The 20,515-nt window shown below is 43.4% G+C and overlaps 4 protein-coding genes across 4 annotated transcripts; 1 reads left to right on the forward strand and 3 right to left on the reverse strand.

Annotated features, from left to right (window-relative positions):
* Window positions 1-108: 108 nt before the first annotated feature.
* EAE97_004500 (uncharacterized protein) lies at window positions 109-1,664 on the reverse strand (the record flags this gene model as incomplete). Its single annotated transcript, XM_038875012.1, has 2 exons — window positions 109-1,299; window positions 1,374-1,664. 2 exons carry the CDS (start codon window positions 1,662-1,664, stop codon window positions 109-111), a joined length of 1,482 nt encoding a protein of 493 aa, XP_038734456.1.
* A 1,104-nt stretch (window positions 1,665-2,768) lies between these two features.
* On the forward strand, window positions 2,769-4,695 carry EAE97_004501 (uncharacterized protein; the record flags this gene model as incomplete). The annotated part of the gene is made up of 4 exons (XM_038875013.1): window positions 2,769-2,822; window positions 2,882-2,969; window positions 3,031-3,269; window positions 3,343-4,695. 4 exons carry the CDS (start codon window positions 2,769-2,771, stop codon window positions 4,693-4,695), a joined length of 1,734 nt encoding a protein of 577 aa, XP_038734457.1.
* A 1,422-nt stretch (window positions 4,696-6,117) lies between these two features.
* Window positions 6,118-9,567, reverse strand: EAE97_004502 (uncharacterized protein; the record flags this gene model as incomplete). The annotated part of the gene is made up of 8 exons (XM_038875014.1): window positions 6,118-8,052; window positions 8,111-8,355; window positions 8,410-8,566; window positions 8,619-8,711; window positions 8,763-8,942; window positions 8,994-9,076; window positions 9,144-9,347; window positions 9,399-9,567. 8 exons carry the CDS (start codon window positions 9,565-9,567, stop codon window positions 6,118-6,120), a joined length of 3,066 nt encoding a protein of 1,021 aa, XP_038734458.1.
* Window positions 9,568-17,393: 7,826 nt separating this feature from the next.
* Window positions 17,394-20,036, reverse strand: EAE97_004503 (uncharacterized protein; the record flags this gene model as incomplete). Its single annotated transcript, XM_038875015.1, has 6 exons — window positions 17,394-17,420; window positions 17,472-17,921; window positions 17,967-19,157; window positions 19,439-19,590; window positions 19,792-19,808; window positions 19,987-20,036. 6 exons carry the CDS (start codon window positions 20,034-20,036, stop codon window positions 17,394-17,396), a joined length of 1,887 nt encoding a protein of 628 aa, XP_038734459.1.
* Window positions 20,037-20,515: the final 479 nt, after the last annotated feature.

Consider the following 20,515-nt stretch of genomic DNA (forward strand, 5'->3'; position numbering starts at 1 on the left):
CAGACATCGGTTTGAGTACCCAGGTAAGTATCTCCATAATAATAACAAAGGCAAACTAAGTATGTTCAAGCAAAAAGCCATGCTGTGATAAGTAACACATACATCCGCTTAATAACTACACAATCCACCAACCTCATCGTCCAAAGTCCATGTTCCAGCCAATCCACCCAATTCCAATCCGCCATCGGGTTGTTCATCCAGTTTTCCCACAAAGAAATCCCCTTTACCCATCGTATTCAGATCTCTATTTATAACTCTTCTCGCCCAAGAATCAATTGTGGGTTCTCCAGTTTCATCCCTCGCTTGTTTTAAAAAGGGGATAAGCGCCGTACCACCTGTTCCCTTCAATTTTCTCTTCTTCTCTTCGTCATCACCTTTTCCACGAGATGCCGTTGCAATATCTACCTTTCGGCTACGAGTTGCCTCGGGACTCATGGAGCGGGAATGAGAGTGAGATTCACGGGATTTGATAACGATGTAACGTGTAACAATGGCGATGTGTTTATCGCGGAATGTACGCAACATGGCAAGACAAGCATCGTAGGCGAGACAGAGTTCATGGTTATCGGTATGCGCTTCGACGTAACCGCGAATGTTGGCCACGGCGGTCATATCTTCGAGGAATCGTCGATGAGCTCCTGGCATGTATTTTCTCATTTCGAGAAGAAAGTTGTGCTTGGTTCGTGGAGCTGCGCCTTCGGCTTCACTCTCTGAAGCAGCATCCTTCTTCTCGCCCGTGGGTCGATGTTCTATTCCTAAAACAATGTCGAAAAATTGAAGAATGGAGCTTTGAGCATTGCTACCCCCAGAGAGTTGACGATACTGACCAACTCCATTACCCTCATCGTAGAAAACTCCATTTGGTAATCCAGCTTCTTCCATGTTCTTACTACCAGCGAGGAAAGGACGAATTCGATTATAGAACACATGAGGATCGCAGCTTTCATGCATACGTTGAAGGAGTGTTCCAAGATCATCGATTCTCTCCGCAAAAGTTCGAAGACAAGATGTAACAGTCCTGCTATCATTCTTACGAGCCGCCTCAATTGCTGTAAGCATGAGCGGAAGAACGGGAGCAGCGCGAGCTTCGATTGCCACTGAAACCAAATAAAACCAAGACTCGTCGATAGAGCCGGTGAATGTGGTTAGAGTGGCAAGATTCTCTAAATTGTCGACATGTTCATCTGCGAACAATGGTTTAAAGTTCCAGAGACAGACGGCAGCATATGTGGCGACTGGTGGTACTTCCAGGTAGTTTGAAATGTGTAGAAGGGGGACTGTAATGGATGGCGGCAAGTTCTGTAAATTTCACAAGTAATCAGCACGAGACTTCTAAACAAGGCTTTCGGACCGAGGGGAAGAATTGTACAAACCTCTTCAGGGCTATCACCACCCCAGATATAACTATGCGCCATGAAACATAACAACGAATATGCTCTTCGCCATTCCGAATCATGTTCCAGACCGGCAGTCGAAAGAACTGGCAGACGATCAATAACACCGCGCAGGCGTTTACTCAAAATCAAACCTTGAAGGTTTGCATTGATCGCCTCCCATTTGTTGTAGTATGGATCGGGAAGTCGTTCGAGAGGTAAATCAGCCGGAAGAAATCCATATTCTGGAGATATTCCGTATTTGCTGAGTTTGGGAAGTGGAGGAAGCATGGTCTGAATGGGGGAAAAAGGTAGATAGGTTTAAAGTATCTGTCCTGACGCAAGGAGTATAGGATCTTTTGTCCAATACTCCTCAGCCTTTTCGATAATCTTTGTAGTTGCTTTGCATATGAACTGCAAATATGTTTCGTGAGCCAAGAAGGTGCTGAAATGAAGTTGGATGATAAAACGTTTTCCGAAACCTTTTACTTGAAATCCTTTTTGGGAGGGGATAAATGCCCCTCCTATATATAGTAAAGAGAGGGGCAGGGCAGGTGGTCTAAAGAAATGGGCAAAAATTAACATTTGATAGCATTCCGCTTAGAAAGCAGCTTTTTTCTCGGAATTGCGCGGTATCGGCCCATAAAGACTAATCATTTTCCTTTAATAGAAGAATTGTTTGTCATGGACATGGTTCTGGTTCTAGTCATAGTTGTGGTCATGGCATCATAGCAGATGTCAAAGAGTTTTCCTTTCATTCCTTTTCTTCTCTTCTCATTCCTATTTCTTCCTTCCTTACCGACATTGGAATCACGTGTCGTAGGACCTTTGGTGGGCATGCATTTGGCAGGTAGAGTCGGATGGAAACATCCACACTTGTGACTTGATGGATTTCATTGGGTTTATGTAATTATGTTTATATTTATAATTATAATAACAATATCAGGTAAAATATAATCAATCAATAATTATCTATCAGTATACCGGAGTCGTCCGATCAGACATAGTTTTGATTTGATATTTGATATTTGATATTTGATATTCGATACATGATTAGTTTGATATGCGAGTCTGACTGCCAATTTCACTCTTGTAGGGCCCGAGTTGAATGTTTCATACTTCAAAGTCCCTGCGACCGACCCACACCACACAACCCTACTGGTACCAACCCTACCATGGCCATCCATCCATACTACCGTACATTGGTATTACTTGCACAGCCGTCCCATCACCCATCACCCATCACCCATCACCCATCAGTGCCTATCTAATCAATCTATCACATGATCCTTTCTAGCTAAGCTCCACCCCCACCCATCTCATCATCATTGCGTTCTGAATAGCTTCACTACCGGTATCAAGCTAGCTGGCTGGTCCTGAAGCTCATTTATCATAATGGCCGGTGTTCAGCAGCGAGTTCTGAACTGGCTTTACAGTGTTCTCACCAGCGTATGTAAATCTACCCGCCACGTATATACGGCATGACCTATACTTACACTCACTATCAGGAATATCGAGATGTAAATCGCACATATAATGACGTCGCCCAAACACTTTCGCAATATACCTCATTATCCCCACGAACGGATGTTTACAGTACGTAAATAAGCTTACAGATTATGCCATTAACTCGAATACTAATGCGCAAGCTATATAGCATACGAGAATGGCGCATCTTCACTCCTCCTTCATCTTTCTGGCACCCTGCCTGTCAATTTTCGTGGCACAACATACCGATTCCCAATCGCATTATGGATACCTCACGCATATCCACACGAAGCTCCATTAGTATATGTGACACCAGTTGAGGGAATGGTAGTAAGAGCAGGTCAACATGTAGATCCGCAAGGGAAGGTCTACCATCCATATTTAATGAAGTGGCCAGACTATTGGGATGTGAGTTGCACAACTTGGCACATTGAAGCTTTGAAATTGCTTGGCAGATGTACTCATGAATTGAAATATACAGAAATCCAATGTGCTCGATTTTCTCGCGATTCTGCGAGACGTTTTTGCTAAAGAGCCTCCTGTTATATTGAGACAGCAACAAAATGCTACACCACGTCCACAACCAACAGCTATGCCTCCTCCTATACCGCCACTTCCACCAAATGTCCCTCGATCGATACCAACTTCAGCTTCTCCACGTCCATTGACCGACGACCTCCCTCCACCTCCCCCACCGAAACCTATAAATCATGCAGCACCCTACTCCCCTTCGAGTTCCCCGCGGCGAGATGATGGGCCACCGCTGCCCCCACTACCTCCACAAATTGGATATGATACTAGCAGATATGCGCCACCGATTCCACAATCACCAAACAGACAGTCGCATGCTCCTCAAAGAAGTAGTAGTCTTCGTTATGAAAGTGCCCCTCCATTGCCACCGCAACAGCCCAGGCAAACCTTGCGGGAACCATCATACAGTCCTGTGAGTCCAATAACTCCACCAGATGATTCATATAGACAGTCCTCATACTCTCAGTCATACCAACAACCTCCACAGTCTCAACAAACTCAGCAATACCCACCACAACAAGCATACCATGTAAATAATATTCAACAGCCGGGGCCGCAAACTGGCAGACCTCCACCGCCGCCTCAATATATGCATCCACAGCAACAGCCATACCCTGGACATCCAACCCATCAGCAATGGCCTCAATATCAGCAGCAACACCAACAAACGCCGCCACCACAACCTCAAGCCAAACCTCCACCACCGCCTGACCTTCTTGATGCACCCTTAACTCTCTCTATCCCCGATGCTTCATCCGCGAATCTTCCTGCTCCGCCTGTTCCACCTAACCCAGAAAAGGATATGCTCCTCCACAAACTCGCTAACGCTTTACACTCCCAACGCCTTCATCACACTACCCAAACTACTTCTTCTATTCCAGGTCTTCAGTCGCAACAGAAATCTATGCTCACCACTCTCTCCGCAATGCAATCTGAAATATCCGCTCTCGAATCCCTCTCTGCCCTACTCTCTAATAATACAACGATCCTGCACACCTCTCTTCAAACCTCCGACCAACTTCTCCAATCCTCTCAACATCGTACTCCCCCCTCCATTGATGAGCTACTCGTCGCACCAACAGTTGTAGGAAACCAACTTTATGAATTAGTATGTGAAGAAAGGAGTTTAGGAGATGCGATTGATGTCTTGGGCAAAGCCGTCGAGAGGGGAAGGATAAGTGGACCAACATTTGCAAAGATGACGAGAGGATTGGCTAGGGAATGGTATCTGAAAAAAGCATTGGTTAGGAAAATTGGAAGGGGTATGGGATTGAATGGGGTTGCTGGAGTGGGTGGATATTGATAATTCACACTGAAGTATGAGAAGAGAATAAGAGAAGAGATATAACCAATTTGTATGGCTAGCTGAATTTTGGGATAGCAAAAAGATTACATACAAAGATGAAGGAAAGAAGACGAGAAGTTAGCTCGAATCTAGGAAAATCAAATCAAATACAAATACAAGTAAATTCTGTACAAGAGAAAGCTTCAATAACCAATTGGTATACTAGTGCGTGACTTGTTGTATTTCATGGTCGAATTCCATAATCCCAAAGTTTTGTTGCATATCTGAATTTCCGGATTTCACAAAATTTGGGTAGGGAAAAGTCGGAATCTGATTTCTTATTGCCTTTTGGCAACCTCGAAAGTAAGCAAGTAATAAGTGATGGGTCGATGGATTGATGGATCAAGGGATTTGCACATGCACATACAGCTCAAGAGTTTCCCAGGTTTCGTTTTCCTGTTCTTGGATGAGTGCTATTCACTTCTTATATGCTACAGAGGTGTAATCTTTACTCTCTTCGTTTCGTTAACTCTACTTGACAATGATGATTATAGATCTTCGTTTTTTCTGCGTGTCGTTGTTATTCGATAAAGTATCAGATTCTAATTCCGTTGTATAAAATTACGCAACATCACAATATCACATCACCTCACCTCACTCAAACCATCAAAAGTCCCAGAAAAATAAAGTCCCAACATGCATTCGATGTGGATTGATATTCCTGGCTACAGATCCACCATTCCATTCCATATCGTATCAATCGATCACTGTACACACCACACACATACACACATACTGAGACTAGCTACAAAAGAAACCGAGATGCCCCATCCCTCCACCCGTTCGTCCATCCGATATCCCATGTGTTTGTTCACCAAGAGGCTGTCGGCTCTTCAAGTCATCCAACCCATCTACTTGATCTTCCTATTCTTTCCACCCCCAACGATTCCCGAGAAAACAAATCCTCATGCATCGCCAATAGCGATATGATAATGTCCAATCCCACCCTTCCACCCAACCATTGATGAGATGAAAATCCGAGATCCTCTTTTTCTCCCCCAAGTGCATTCCTTTCTTTAACTAACCTTAACTATCAAATCATAAACAGGAACAGAAAAGAAGCTAAGCGAAGCGAAGCAAGTTCAAAAGGAATTTTCCCCACCCATCACCACCACCACCATATCATGTCAAATCTCAAATCTCCTTCCGCTCCACCCCAAGCCGAGAAAAAAATAACAAGAAAAGAAAATGAAATAAATACTCGTCACCCTTTACATGAGGTAGTGGCAACTGTCCAAGCTGCAAATAGACACAACTCGCGCTCATTGCAAATATATTCAGCAGGCCTTCTGATCCTTGCAATGTGCTCATGTTGAGGGCATTCACCGAACAGGTGATGCCCACTGGAGAACCATAAGGGCATTGATTTCGAAATTACTCTTAAAGATTTGTCTCAATCTTTGGTTGCCCATTAGGTAATCCATTTGCAGCATGTCCATTAACGCCTGTTGGACTAGTGATTTTTGGATCACCACTGACGGATGGAGGTCCTGATGGTTGAGCCGAAACAATTCCTCCCTTTTTATCTTCTTCTCCATCATCATCGTAGTTTTCATCAACATCCATTTTTCGTGCTGCACGTTCAGGTTCACTGACAGCCGGTGCTGGCTGTGCGGGAGTTGAAGGGGCTTGCTCCATGCGCTGAGCCAGTGATGGTTGTTGTGGTACCGGTACTTGTTGACGATCACGCTCGTCTATTGAGGCCTCTTTGATTGGGGTAGCTTGCCGAGGAAGGGCAGGAGGTGGTCCAACTTCGTATGTATGAGGTGGTGGACGAGAATCTTGTTGCATTGCTGGATGGCTTTGCATGCCGTGAGTTGGTGGATGATGCGCAGCTTCTGAGGGGTGATAATTCTCATTTGCACGACGCTGTTCAGCGGCACGTGCCTCGGCTGCGCGGCGCTGGTCTTCAACTCTCCTTTGGTTTTCCGCTTGTCTCTGCTGCTCTTCAGCAAGGCGTTGTTCTTCAATTCTTCTTTGATCTTCGACACGACGAACTTCAGACGTGCTTCTAAGAAATTGTGCCCGGTCACTTGGTGGTGTAGAAGGTCTTCGGTGGTGCATGTCTTCTAGTCGTGCACGATTTTCATCTGAAGCTGGCTTCTTCACTGCGGGTTCGTCTTCCCATTCACGCATTCGCTTTGGGCCTACGGATGGTGGTCTATTATCACCACGATCTGAAGATGGGGCATCTACCGCAGCTAAAGCAGATGGTGGGGGTGGGGCGCCTCCTTCAATCCCACTTCTTTCAGGGATTTCGGTGTGGTGAGCGTATGGTGGTTGATTAGAATAAGGGGTCTTGGGAGATGGCATTGTTGCACTCATTATAGGCCGAACTTCTGGTCGAGGACTGTTACGACCAAAAGCAGGCAAAGGAACAGGGCCAGCACCATTCATTCCATTTTGAGCTGGTGGTAGTACTGATGGGGGACCCGAAGGTGGAGGAGCGTAGTTTGTGTTCGCAACTCTTTGTGGCTGAGAAGGAGGACCTTGTGGTTGTTGTGCATGAGCAGGTGGAGGTGGCTGTGCTCCCGATGCTGCTCCCGCTCCAGGGCCTGGGTAAGGACCTAGAGGGTGGTGGTCACGGGCGTCTCTTGGATCACGGGGTTCTCTCTGATCTCTTTGATCTCTTGGGTCCCTTGGATCTCTCTGGTCTCTGGGATCACGAGGCTGAAGGTCCGCGGCACGAGGGTCGACACGGGGATCTTTGAATTCCGTTTTGAATTCTCTAGGATCTCTTGGATCCCTTTGCTCCCTTGGATCTCTGGGGTCCCTAGGGTCCCTAGGATCTCTGGGATCTCTTATATCTCTAGGATCCCTGGGGTCTCTAGGGTCTCTCATCTCGATCGGAGCTCGCTGAGGGGAACGAGGACGAGGGGGAAGTGCCTGACGAGCATCGGTGCCAGGATATGGTCTCATTTGTTGATCTTGTCTAGGACTTGGTACACGCTGTGCAGGTGGAATTGGACCACGATCAGCTCCTCGTTGATCAAAAGGGTTTGGTGGCTGAGAAGGAGGATTAATTTCAGCAAGTCTACTTCCCCATCCATTAGCTGCAGGTGGTCCTTGCGCTTGCGCTTGAGGAGCAGGATTTCCCCATTGAGGCCCAGGAGGGCCAACAGCACCAGTGGCTTGATAAGCTTGAGGATGTACATCTTGTGGCAGAGGAGCAGCTGCCTGACCGGGCATACCATTGGCTTGCCCACTTCGTAAAAGTTGTAGACGAGCTTTGATATGAACATTGTTGGGATCAAGTTCGGCAGCACGTTGATAAGCATCCAAAGCATCGTTGATCTGGTTGTTACATGATTCATACTATACAAATGGTTAATAATGTCTCAAACACGACCGGCTAAAGATGAAGCAAACTTACCAGAGTACCCAAGTCGTACCAGACCTCGGAGATGTACGGGTTCAAGCGTATCGCGCGGGAATATGCATCAAGCGCATCTCGGTACTGATTAATTTGGTAGTACAAAACACCAATCGAGCACCAGAAAGTTGGATTCCGTCCGTCTCGATAAACAGCTTGCTGATAGGCCTCGTATGCCTTGGGGTACTTCTGTTGTGACATGTAGCACCGACCGAGGAGATACCAACTCTGTGCATCGCTTTGATCTGCCACGTGTTAGCGTGTGAAATGTAAGACCGATCATATTTGACGAGTCTTACCGGAACCGACAGATTGTTCCAAGTACTCAATGGCCTGCTCTTGACTTTGGAAACTGGTACTCTGTTGGTGATGCAGCCATCCAAGTTGCTGAAGGACCTTTGCATGTTTTGGATCCCGATCGAGAACACGCTTGTAGGCAATTTTGGCATTATCGTACTACAACCAACCTGTCAGAATCATCCAATCACATTCCAACTTTCCGACTTACATCTTTTTGTTGCTCATGAACATGTCCAATCTGGAACCAAATATCCTCCTCTGTCAATGGAGTTGGTGGTACAGTGACAATGTATCGGAAACACTACAAGCAGTTAGGAACACATGTCACTAAATTTTTGATCAGATGACTTACTTCCAGACTCTGTTGATATTTTTGCTGTTGTTTGTAAATTATACCTAAGCGGAAATAAATTTCGTTGGCCTTTTCGAAATCTGGCTGCATTCTCATAACTTGCGAAAACGCCTCCTCGGCGTGTTCGAGAGAACCATATCTATCATATAGTATTCCGATACCATACCAAAGTTTAGGCTCCTGAAGTGAATGGTTAGACTTGAGATACAAAACGCGCATCAATTTACTAACCTTGGGATCCCGGAGATGATATAAAGCTTGTTGATAAGCTGAGTACGCTTGTTGTAGATCATCCATCATTAAGAAGCAGTGTCCTATCACATGTTAGTATTGTATTTGAACAGCAATTGATCGCGCGATGCCAAAAAAGGTCACACTTACCAAGACTACCCCAAACATCTCCATTATTTCCATCCAGTTTGAGGATGCTTTGCAGATATTCAACCGCTTTGGCGAAATTCTCTTGTGCGCGAAGGATAGAACTTATGGCATTCATCGCTGGTATAGATCTTGAGTTCGTGCGAAGTACATGTTCATACGCGGCCAGAGCCTCATCATTGTTGCCTAAGAGCTCTGCTAGACTTCCTATCGTACCAATTAGTGACTTATATAATCAATAAAATGAGGAATTCCTACCAATTTGAAGCCACACAGACTCATTCATGGCAGCTAGCTGTTGCATTGGCGTTGGCGCAGGAGCCGGCCAGTTTGGTTGCTGTTGAGCCATTCCAGAGGGAGCTGGACCATTGTGAGCAGGGTGATGCAATTGCATGCCCGCTGGGGGTGATGGATGATGCGCCGCCATCAGTGATTATAGCATGCGATCGCGAATTTGAGATGCGTCGGAATTATGTGCTGGCGATTACGCGCCCAACCACCTCAATGAAAATAGCTTGGCGAAAGATATCTTCTGTCGATAAATCCTTAAGATCAACAACAACAATTGTTCTCCAACAAGATTAATGTCCTCTATCTCGAAGCCCTGATGTCGACGTTGAAGAAGTCAAGTTATGTCCCGAGATCGCGACCGAAAAGCTTCGTTTGACGGCCAAAAAGCGTGGCGTGCAGGGTTAAATAATGGAAATTGGAGCTTTTAGTGAATGTAGTGTGAAAGCTAATTCGAAGCTATCTTTGAAGCTCTTTCCAAATCACTATTGAGGTTATCTGACATGCGATTATGAGAGTTGCGCCGTCATTGAAATTATTATGCTCTTCGTTTCGCACGTTGACTCAATCGAAAACGAAAAGATTCTTCTCCATTTGAGATGACGAGCGGACAGGTTGAATTTTGGTATAAAATCGGCTCGATAACTCACCTAACCCACGACCAAACTACTTTTGAATTAATTAATTTTCTGAGGATTAAAAACGTTTCCTAAACAAATAAAGGTAATATTCAAGGAACACGGAGGGCGGAACCAGCTCTTTTTAAAGTATTCGCTTACTTCTGCGTCGACGTCAACAAGCTAACTTGAATAGTACATGATTTATTTTCAACTCATACTCTTTTAAGTAAAGTTTCCGTCGCCGATCGCTCTTTCCTTAAATAGTTTGAAAAAGATAACAATCTTCAAGCTTAACCCCAGCACACGTGACTAATGACTGACTCCTTCCTTTTTCATGGTATCGGAGGATTAATAAACAGAACTCGTAAGTCTTAAACTCTATTGGGAAGTGATTTCAGAGACCGATAGACCGAAGAAGCAAGTCTCCATCAAAATTTAAACTCCGATCAAATTTCAAAGAAAAATTAGATCATCTCCATAGTCTCCATAGTGCCATAGTCTCCATACTTAACAAGTCTCCTCCGCTTCTTATTTTGCAGCCGCCGGATTTTAACTATTCGCCAAGACGGCCATGGAAAAGAGGGAAACGAGAAGAGAAAAAGGAAATCTTTATGGTCCAATCAAAATATTCCGAACGCAAAATCGCACTTGACTGATATCAATCAATTCATCAGTTTTTGTATCGTGAGTCCTAACCTTTTCGAGTATGTGTTCATGTCCAATCTTAATCATCAGCCTCAGACCAAGTGAAGGAGGGAGGGTTGGAAGTATTCATTAGTTAAGACCCGACAGACCCTTTTCCATTGACCCTAATAAAGGGCCCTGCCAAATATATATCCACTGATTGTCTCAACTTTCAAGGGAATGATTCAAGGTGGATAAAGTTCGCTGGGAAGGCACAAAGGGCTGTGGGGGGTTGCGTGTATCCCCCTGTAGAAATTTAAGTGGAGTGTTCTCGGCGAGGCTTGAAATCCACAAAATCTAAAAGATGGTGTGGGTGCCCAGTGGTAAGCTAGCTACACCAGTTGAGGATGGTTACAGTTGCATTCGGAAATGGCATCGCGAAATGGATGACAATGCTCACTGCACAGGCTCTTGTGTGGTGTCAGGGGTCTTGGGAAAGGGATTATTGTGTTGGTAGGTAGATGGGTAGGTAGGTATGTAGGTTGGTTGTTCTTCAGCCCGGCTCGGTTCTGACTTGCTTAATACTTATTAGTACGTACTAGGTAATGAATGCATTTGATTAATTGATGGATGAACGGATAGATAGATAGGTGGATGAGATGAATGAATGGATTCTTGGATTGATGGGGATCGTTCCACAAAGCCGCTGATGCAAAAAGGACTTTGATAAATCGAAAGGAAGCATGATATTCTTCAGCAATGTGTTGGTCAAACATTTGGAGGCGGCGAGAGGCGTTGAATAAGTATCCTTTGACTTTGGGTTTGCAAAACGAAAGGAAACATGATCTTCATCCGTTCATAGATGATATGGGGGGATGGTGCGGCGGTCTTAACCACAATCCACCACCATAGAGGGCCATGCATTGATGTGGTAGATGCGCACGGTAGGTAAGATATTGTGTATGTATCACAGCCTCAATCAATCCTCTCGGAATTAATTAAGCCCATGTTCATCTGGCAGATACCAGGATGGGAGCTACTAAGATACTAATGAGATACTAGGTACATTACGAATTACTTATAAGACATGTGAGAAAAAGGGTGTGTTGCCCAGTTGTCCAGTTGCATCTAAAGCATTCATAATTTGACAAGGCCAATGAGTTACCGCAAACTCATTCATGCTCACTCCTCAAACTGTACGACAAAACTCGATATGGAACCAGGATCTCACCCACTCATCAGTGCCACCACCCACCCACAGTCTTGTACATCTTTCGCCTGTGCAGAACCCAAGTGTATCTAAGTATGTATGCAACACTAACCACCATCGAAATCCTGGTTAGTTATCATAAACGGTGAACATTCCCTTTCCTTTTCCTAGTTTAGTCCTCTCATGTTTGATTACTTGATTAAGGACAAGTCACAAAAGAAGGAATAACATTTCCCGGGTAGATCCAATGGTTGAGGGAGTAGTCAACAATAGAGTTTATTAGATGTCATCGTAGTCCGTTAAATCTAAATAATCATCTCAATTTGAAATCCCCATTCAAAGTCGAACATTCATTCCAATAGATTTACAAATCTACACGACTTATCACGATTCCATCTCCTAAATGCAGTTTAGCATCTACGACACAATTCGGATACCCACCTAAGCCATACAATACCCCAAAACCACCCAAAGCCACATCAGATCACACCCCCTATTCCCCTCCTCGGTCTATTTCGGCTCACCATCTTAATTAAGAAATACATCTGACAGCCGTCAACCGCAGTGCAGCCGTGCGGACAGCGCCTCCCAACCGGCATTATTACCTTATTATTCCGAGCGGTACATGTTAATTACACGGAGCATCAAATGCTCTTTTTTCATGTAGGTACGGAGGATTTACATACTTCACTCAGGAAATTGAAACCATAAAATCAAAGTTTCCATGAGTCAGCATCGTATTTTACCCTCACCCACTTCATACATTCCGAGTTGTTTGCACGTCGTATCGTATTTAAGGTTGTTTCAAATGACAACCCATTCCTTTCCTTTCACTAGACTGACTTTGGATCAACCCAATCCGTTGTTCAACTCGAGAACATTCTAAAAATCTCTTCCAAACTTTACGAAGTACCTTTCCTCCCCACAACCACGTTTCCACGTTGTAAGATTTGATACCCTATCTATGTAATAGAAGCTTGATGACGAATACCCACATCGAAATCCTGTTCGCCTTATGTTTATTGTCCGGTTGAGTTTCTTGCCAACTCGTCATCATCTTTCAAGTACCTATGTAAGAATATACTTAGTAATCTATCTCTCTCTTCATCGATTCAACTCATTCTCTTCTTTCCGCACATCACATCACACCCCAATCCTCATCGCCTCACGCATGTCCAGTGTACGTTACAGTACAATAGGTACTTCCTCCCCTGCACTAACCCGTCGCATATGCATCTCCTACAGAAGCGCAGCCCATCTGCATGTCCATACCACAACCTAGGTCACAAACATGATACATCTACTTATCTCATGTGCGTGCTTCATCATCACTCTTTTCTTCTTCTCGATTCCTAACCGCCTCTCACATGTATTGATCTCAACAATCCTCAACAATCAATCGATCAGACACATTTAGTAAACTGTCAATAATGTTCTCCCTTTTCATCATTTTCATTCGCTTACATGTCATGTCATGTCATGCCATGCAAGCAAGACCAACTCCAGTCCTGCACCACCAATTTATCCCCCGCAATGACCAACGATTCAATTATATTCATTCCATTCGATTCAACCGCACCATGAACCAAAAAAAATGCCTTGTAACTTCACGATCCCCCGTTTCCCGTTACCTATCTCCTTCAAACTCTTCCCCTCTTTTTATACCGCAAACCACAAACTCACACTGCACAACACATAAGTATTCGCCTCAATCTAAATTGGCTTTCGATCATCACATGCCACTTGGCCCCCAATAATAACTTGACGTGGCTTTTTTTTTCATCACACGCATACACCCGTGGTTTATCAGCCACAACTGCCATTAAAAAACGGAAAGTGGCTTGAGTGGCTTAACTTTCTTACAATACCTAGGTAGCATCACATCTAGCCTTGGCTCTTCCTGCTTGCCTAACTCGGTTATCTATCTTTGAACATTCCTCTCTGCTTCTTGCTTTACATGAGTATCCAATACGTACAACTCAAAACCTTTCATCCATTCCATTTCATTCCCTTTCATCATTCCCTATTAACTCAGGTCCAAGTTCATCATAAAAATAAAAGTCATCCTCATCCTCATTCTCATCCTCATCCATATCCACGCGATCTCAAAATCACACTAACAGTTAATCTCACGATGCCACAATCTCATCTAATTATGTCACACCCTAGCCATACAACACCAAAACCATACATATATATCACACCCTACCTTGCCCCAACTTATAACCTTCCCCTCCCCATCCCTTTCATAAAAATCCCAAGCACAAAAAAAGAACACAAATCTGCACATCCATTCTTATCCTCATCCTCCAACACAACACCATGACCATCCATAGCGAGCGAGCGTGCGCACAAACTCCCAAGATTACGATCATGGTTGGATGTGCCGGTAAGATAGGTGAGACATGGCTGGTTGGTGCTTTGGGTGACTGGATCCGTTTTTTTGTTTTGACTTTCTTGGAAAGACTTTCTTGGCTTCGGTGTGCTTGTGAACTTTGTGTTGCCCAGGAGTGGGAGATGGGTTAGGTGAGTTTGGTGGGCGTGCTGGGCTGGGCGATTTGCTCACGTGTTTTCTTTTGGGTGAGTGTGAGAAATTGGGAATGAGATAGGGGACATGGTCGTGTTCATTTGTGGAATGTAATTGTATCTTTTTAGAATAACACAGAATTCTAGATCACACCCTCCGATATTCACCTTCACCCACACGTGAAAATCACGTGTTTTTCCACACGTGGCTGTTCTGGATCTCATCTTCGTTTGCACGTGTCTCTGTTGACTCGTCCTCGGTACAATTCTTATCGCCCTTATCACTCACATCTCAGTTAATTTTTCCGTAACCTGAATGTCTACATCTCCAACACCTATTTCCAAATCATCCTTGCCAAAAAAAAGCAATACTGAACCATAATTATTAGTGGACAGTATTTTCCTACAAGATGTTTCGAAGATGGAACTGCTATCAATCAACCTTCAAACTCTCATATCGATCATTATATTCTTCACAATTTCTAGTTTGTATCACACTATCTCATTGCCCAAAGGCATGAAGAACTTTTCCATTCGAGAACTGGATAGAAGTTGAATTTACATATATTTTTGGTTGATATATTTGGAGAATGGTGTTGAGACTATTAGATATTTAGATAATAATATCAGGAGAATATAATATCTTCATATATACCTAGGTACCTAGGTAGGTGTCTAAAGACATTCTTGAAAAATCTATTGTAAGGATTATCAGAAGATATCATATCTTATAAGAAAGATGATGATGACACATCGAGAGGATATTAAAAGGATGTAGGTAATAGGTATGATACAACTACACTAAAGATTCTATTTAAATATAATAAAGTAGATACTACATACATAATAACTACGCCAATTCGAAAACCTCGCAAGATAAACCATCACGATCATCACAGCTTAAATATATACATACACATATCACGTGTACCCCAGCCCAGCCCATCTCATCTCATCTCATCACATTATACCACAACCATCATCCATCCATCCATTCATCCATCCACCCATTCTCCATGCATGCCATCCCAACCCATCATATCACATCACGCACAGAATTAAACTCAAATTCCCCCATGTTTCACCCGACTAGGTACCTCGCCTACTACCTATACCCCCAGGGCCCCGGGTACATACTAGGTACCACCTACCTAGCTACCCATTCGCCACTCACTCTTCCCCCCTAGCCCTACCAAAACCCTACCAAAACCAATTCCACTTCCAAAACCCAGCTCCAGCTCCAATTCCAACCCCCAGTCCCCGAACCCAAGCAAACCCCAATCAAACAAACCATCTCTTCTCTTCTCTTCCTTTCTCCCTCCCATTTGTCCACCTCGTCTACCCGGCCTCACCCAGCCCAGCCCAGCCCTGTCCAGCCAAGTCGATGGATACATTGCATCATCCCAAGACGAACGAACGAACGAACGAACGAACCCGTTCGTTGATTATACTTCACTTTACCTCATCTCATCTCGGCTTGGAGTTTGGAGCTCGGAACTTGGAGCTTGTATTTATTAGGTGATTATCGTAGATATATAGGTAGGTAGGTACCTCAATTTGGATCTCATTCTCGTCCTAATTAATCTTATTTTATTCCCTATTCTCCATTCTCTATTCTAAATCCAACTCTATCTATCTAATTAAATACACTAACTTCTTCCCTTCCTATATTCCCTTCCCAAACACCCCTCCCCCCCCCCCATATTCCCTTCTTCCACAAACAAATTTTTTGAACAAAGTGAAATGACAACATAAAACACAACACCACACAACAATATCATACTATACAAATAAACTATCTCATTCCCATTCCCATTCCAACTCCCAAAGATCATATCAGATCAGATTACAAACCTAAACACAAACAAACCTAAAGAGAAAGAGAAAAGCCTTCTCCTGCCTGGGCTGCGGTCTTCTCACCTATCTTTTGCACCACACCATAATACACCATATATAACATACCATATTATACCATGCTATCCATCCTATCCATCGCGCTTCGCAGCACAGTCGCAACACAACCTACGTATCTAAGCTCATTGATCACGATTTACAATAATCATACCTTTACAACCATTACAATCACCATACTCACCCTCCACAATTACAAATAATAAACAACAAATTCTCACTCTCGACTCTCGACTCTCAACGAAACACGTTTCAAACATGCTATATCATTTTTCATTCTTCATTTTTGATTCTTGATTTCGATTTTGAGCGATTTCTCTCCATCCCCGATCCTTCCTCATCTTCTCTTTTCTTCTCCTCCCCTTACATCTCCACAGGTCACCTCGTAACCCATCGCTATACAATCCACCGCCCTCTTCCTGATTTTCAACTCCACTTCCTCCTCAGTCTCTCTCACCCTTCACCTCACTCCCCCATCCATGAATTATAATCTACACATAAGCAGAAGCACTTTCACCACCCTAATTTTGATCTCCACTCCAATCCAATCCCATGCCATCCCAATCCCCTAAAGACATACTATCCAATCCTATCATCCCAAACTCCCAATTCTTTCAATGTTCAATACGCCCAACACCTGATTCTTTAACGTTTCTATGGTACACATATAAAATCATCAATCGTATTTTTCCCTCTCATGCATCCAATACGGCCAGCCCATGTGTAATGGATTTCTGTGTCGCGATCGTCAGTGCCAAATGTTGCTTTGCCTTTATCTTATCGTTTTGCAGCTCTAGACTCCGTTCCAATGTCCATTCTCCGCAACTTTGAGTTTTCTTTGACGATCCTCTAATATAGTAGATACGAAGGGGTGTATGATCCATTAATGATCATTTCAATACCTTTTTTGTGACGGAAAGAAACACTTCTTGCCTACTCCATCATGCTGCATAACGAAGGATTTCACTCGGTGTCTCTGATTTTCATCTTCTGTTGCCTTCAATGTGACAGAGGATTATATTAACAGTCAACGCTTTTCATTTCGTTGTATTATACCGACAGGTAGGTCCAGGATCAACGTTTAAAATTGATGATTGCCAACTATACAAACCATTAGTACTTCATTCAAACAATAACACACAAGATACATACCACACTATTGCAACCATAAGCCAGTTTTTTACCATGTGCATCCCAACTCAAAGCATGCTCATCTTCCCCATTTGACTCAGTCGATTGTGGTGTTTGCCAGCCATTTCCAGGTGGTCTATTCCAAGTTGCTCGAGGAAAGTAAGCATCGTCGACTTTCCAAATAAAAACTCGATCACTAGTCGCACCAGCAATGAATGCGCCATCTGGAGTGAATTTAACCTTGAAAACACTTGTCGAGTCAATTGTCATCGAACATTTTTGCTTTGGCTCCAGAGATTTGGCATTCCAAATGCTGACAGCGCCATCTTCACTAGATGAAGCCAACAACCTTTCATTGCTTTCACTGATTTCATTCTCTGAATCAGACGGAGGTAATGGTTGCCATTCAAGAGAAGTAATTGGTCCGGTATGGGCGTTGAATGTTCGCGAACGACCTTTCTCATCCCATATCTAAGAATATTAGTAATGAACAAGTTTAACAGTGAAAGTACCTACATCAATCATACCACTTTGACTACCAGTAGCAAGTAACTTTGATTCCCTGTCGAAAGTAGCATGCGTTACACGATGGTCGTCACGATGCTCATATTTCGTCAGATATTTGATCTTTCCATCCGCGAATCGAAAGATCTGTAAAAATTCATTTCCGTAAGCCATGAAATCCTCATCACTCATCCATAGGCCTTCCAGCGGCGATTCGAAAATTGGCATCGATGGTATCGTATGTTGTATTGTTGTAAAGTCAGCCATCGAGGTGACCGTCAAGGTTGATGCTGGTGCAGAAAGCCCTTTAAGTGTGATTGGAGACACTGTCAAAAATAATGTATTCGAGAAGTTCCACTTCAAAGAAACGATTGGGCCTTCCATTGGACTAGAGGTGTGCAATAGTTGACCCTTAGCAGTCCAAACAGTAACAGTTGCGGTTCCATCAGGTTCCTCGCTCGAAACAAGAATATGGTTTCCATCCGAAGACCAGGTAACTTCATTGACCATTGTCGGTTGAGGCGCAAGAGGTTGGAGAAGAGGAATACACGGTGGAACAATCCCATTCGTATTCATGCCTGGAGCATTAGGGTCATTAGTTCCATTGAGATGATCGGCGACCGTACTTGATAGATCCCACATTCGAGCTAATGATTCAGTACCCCCCGCAGCCAAGAGGTTTGGTAGTTTTGGATTCCATTCGCAACGATATAATACGGTCGATTTTGATACATTGTCATCCAACAAGTCTAGGTACAACGTTTCGGTTTTAAGATTTGTAACTTTCTCGGACTGAGTACCCCTTTCTGGTCCAATGGTGGCAGTGACTGGTGATGGCAGTTGCTCTGGTGATGGATAAGCGTGACCATCACCATTTTGGTCGACATCAATTTCCATGGGCGTTGAAGCCGAATCGTAGTAATTTGAGCTTCCATTTCCATTTGTGGTTCCATTCGAAATACCATTTTCATAACCATTGGTAAGTCGTGGTTTCTTTCCTGGTGGGCCATTTGAATTTGAAATTGACTCTTCTTCTAGTTGATGTTTCCGAGCAACTTCCAAATCCTCATTGTTGTTGAGGGGCTCTTGAGGCGAAGTGATGATGGGAATAGTTCTGTTTGCTATTTCCAAGGGACCAAAAACACCCATTGGTATTTCCGAATCTGAAACATCTTGAGAGCGTCCTTGATGTTGACGGAATGCCTAAAAGAGGGGTGTTAATTGAAAAGAGCTTCTTTGGTTGATATAAATCCAACCAATTAGATAGTAATTGATGTTGGGAGAACAGATTTATGAAGTGGAGTGTGGAGTGAAGTGTAAAACTTTATCGAGTGAAGTGAGTGAAGAGGTATGAATGAATGAAAGTGTATTTTGTCAAATGAAAGATATAAACCAAGGTCACCAAAACCAAAAAAGACGTCATGTGTAATGGCATAAAAAATTATATCAAAATAAAAATAGAAAACGTAACGATTTAAACATACCCTTGATGCTTCTCTGTTATATGCATCATAAAGAAGACCTTTGTTTAGAACGGAGACTAGTGCATGCTTTCCGACATGGGGCGCAAATGGTAATAAATCTGGTTGTTGAACGTCCCACTCTTTTGAGAGGTGACGAGCCGCTCCTTCGTAACCTGCAATAGAGACGAAAGAATTTTGATCAGTTCAATGATTCTTCATACAATAAATCCCCCCAACTACCATCTTTTGATTACCTCAGGCTTCAAGAAACCCAAGATAATTAGGAAAGGGTTGAATGAGGATTTTGGATATATCATATCCATCCTCCCTTTCCGCTCCTTATCTTTTCTCTTCTTCAATGTACTTGTACATACCTGATTCTATTAAATATCTATAATACAAAGTACAATAAATTGCTGTTAGCGAAATGTAATCTCAAAGCCACTCCGTACCTGGATCAAGAGAGAGAGAGAGAGAATGAGTGTGTGTATTGTGTATGTATATGTATGTTATATGTGTGTGAAAGAGAGAGAAATCCCGAATGAATGGATCACGAGGAAAACACGTACTTCCAAATAATATAATTCACCTTGTCCGAGGTTAAAGTTTCCTTCGTCATTGTTATTTCGTTCGTCTTCGAGGAAGGCCAGACGTTGTTGTGGTTGTGGTTGTGGTTGTGGTTGTGGTTGTGGTTGTGGTTGTTATTGCTCCTGTTGTTGTATAGATATTTCTTCGATTTGATATGGTGATGATCAAAAAGATGTTTGAGTCGTGATTGTGTAGCTTCAAAGGTTGATGTATGTTGAATTCAAGTACAGTACAGTGGAAAAAGCGAAATTTGAGGTATGGGGTATCTCTATCGTACTTGGGGTATTGAATTGAATGGGATCGAATCGAGTGCTGTGGTATCGTGGGGTTGTAATGTATGAAGATTTGCGCGCTGGATGGTATCTTGTATCTTGTAAGGACCGTGAATTTCAACTGTTGAGATGGTGGTGGTGATGTTGTCGATGTATGTAAAATGGATTTTATGTTGTTGTAGTTATGTTTTTTTTTGCGGGCTGTGTTGAATTCGAGATTGAGGAATGGATGGAAAAG

Source organism: Botrytis byssoidea (assembly GCF_014898295.1).
Source record: "Botrytis byssoidea strain MUCL 94 chromosome Unknown BBYS_007, whole genome shotgun sequence".
Taxonomy (NCBI): Eukaryota; Fungi; Ascomycota; class Leotiomycetes; order Helotiales; family Sclerotiniaceae; genus Botrytis; species Botrytis byssoidea.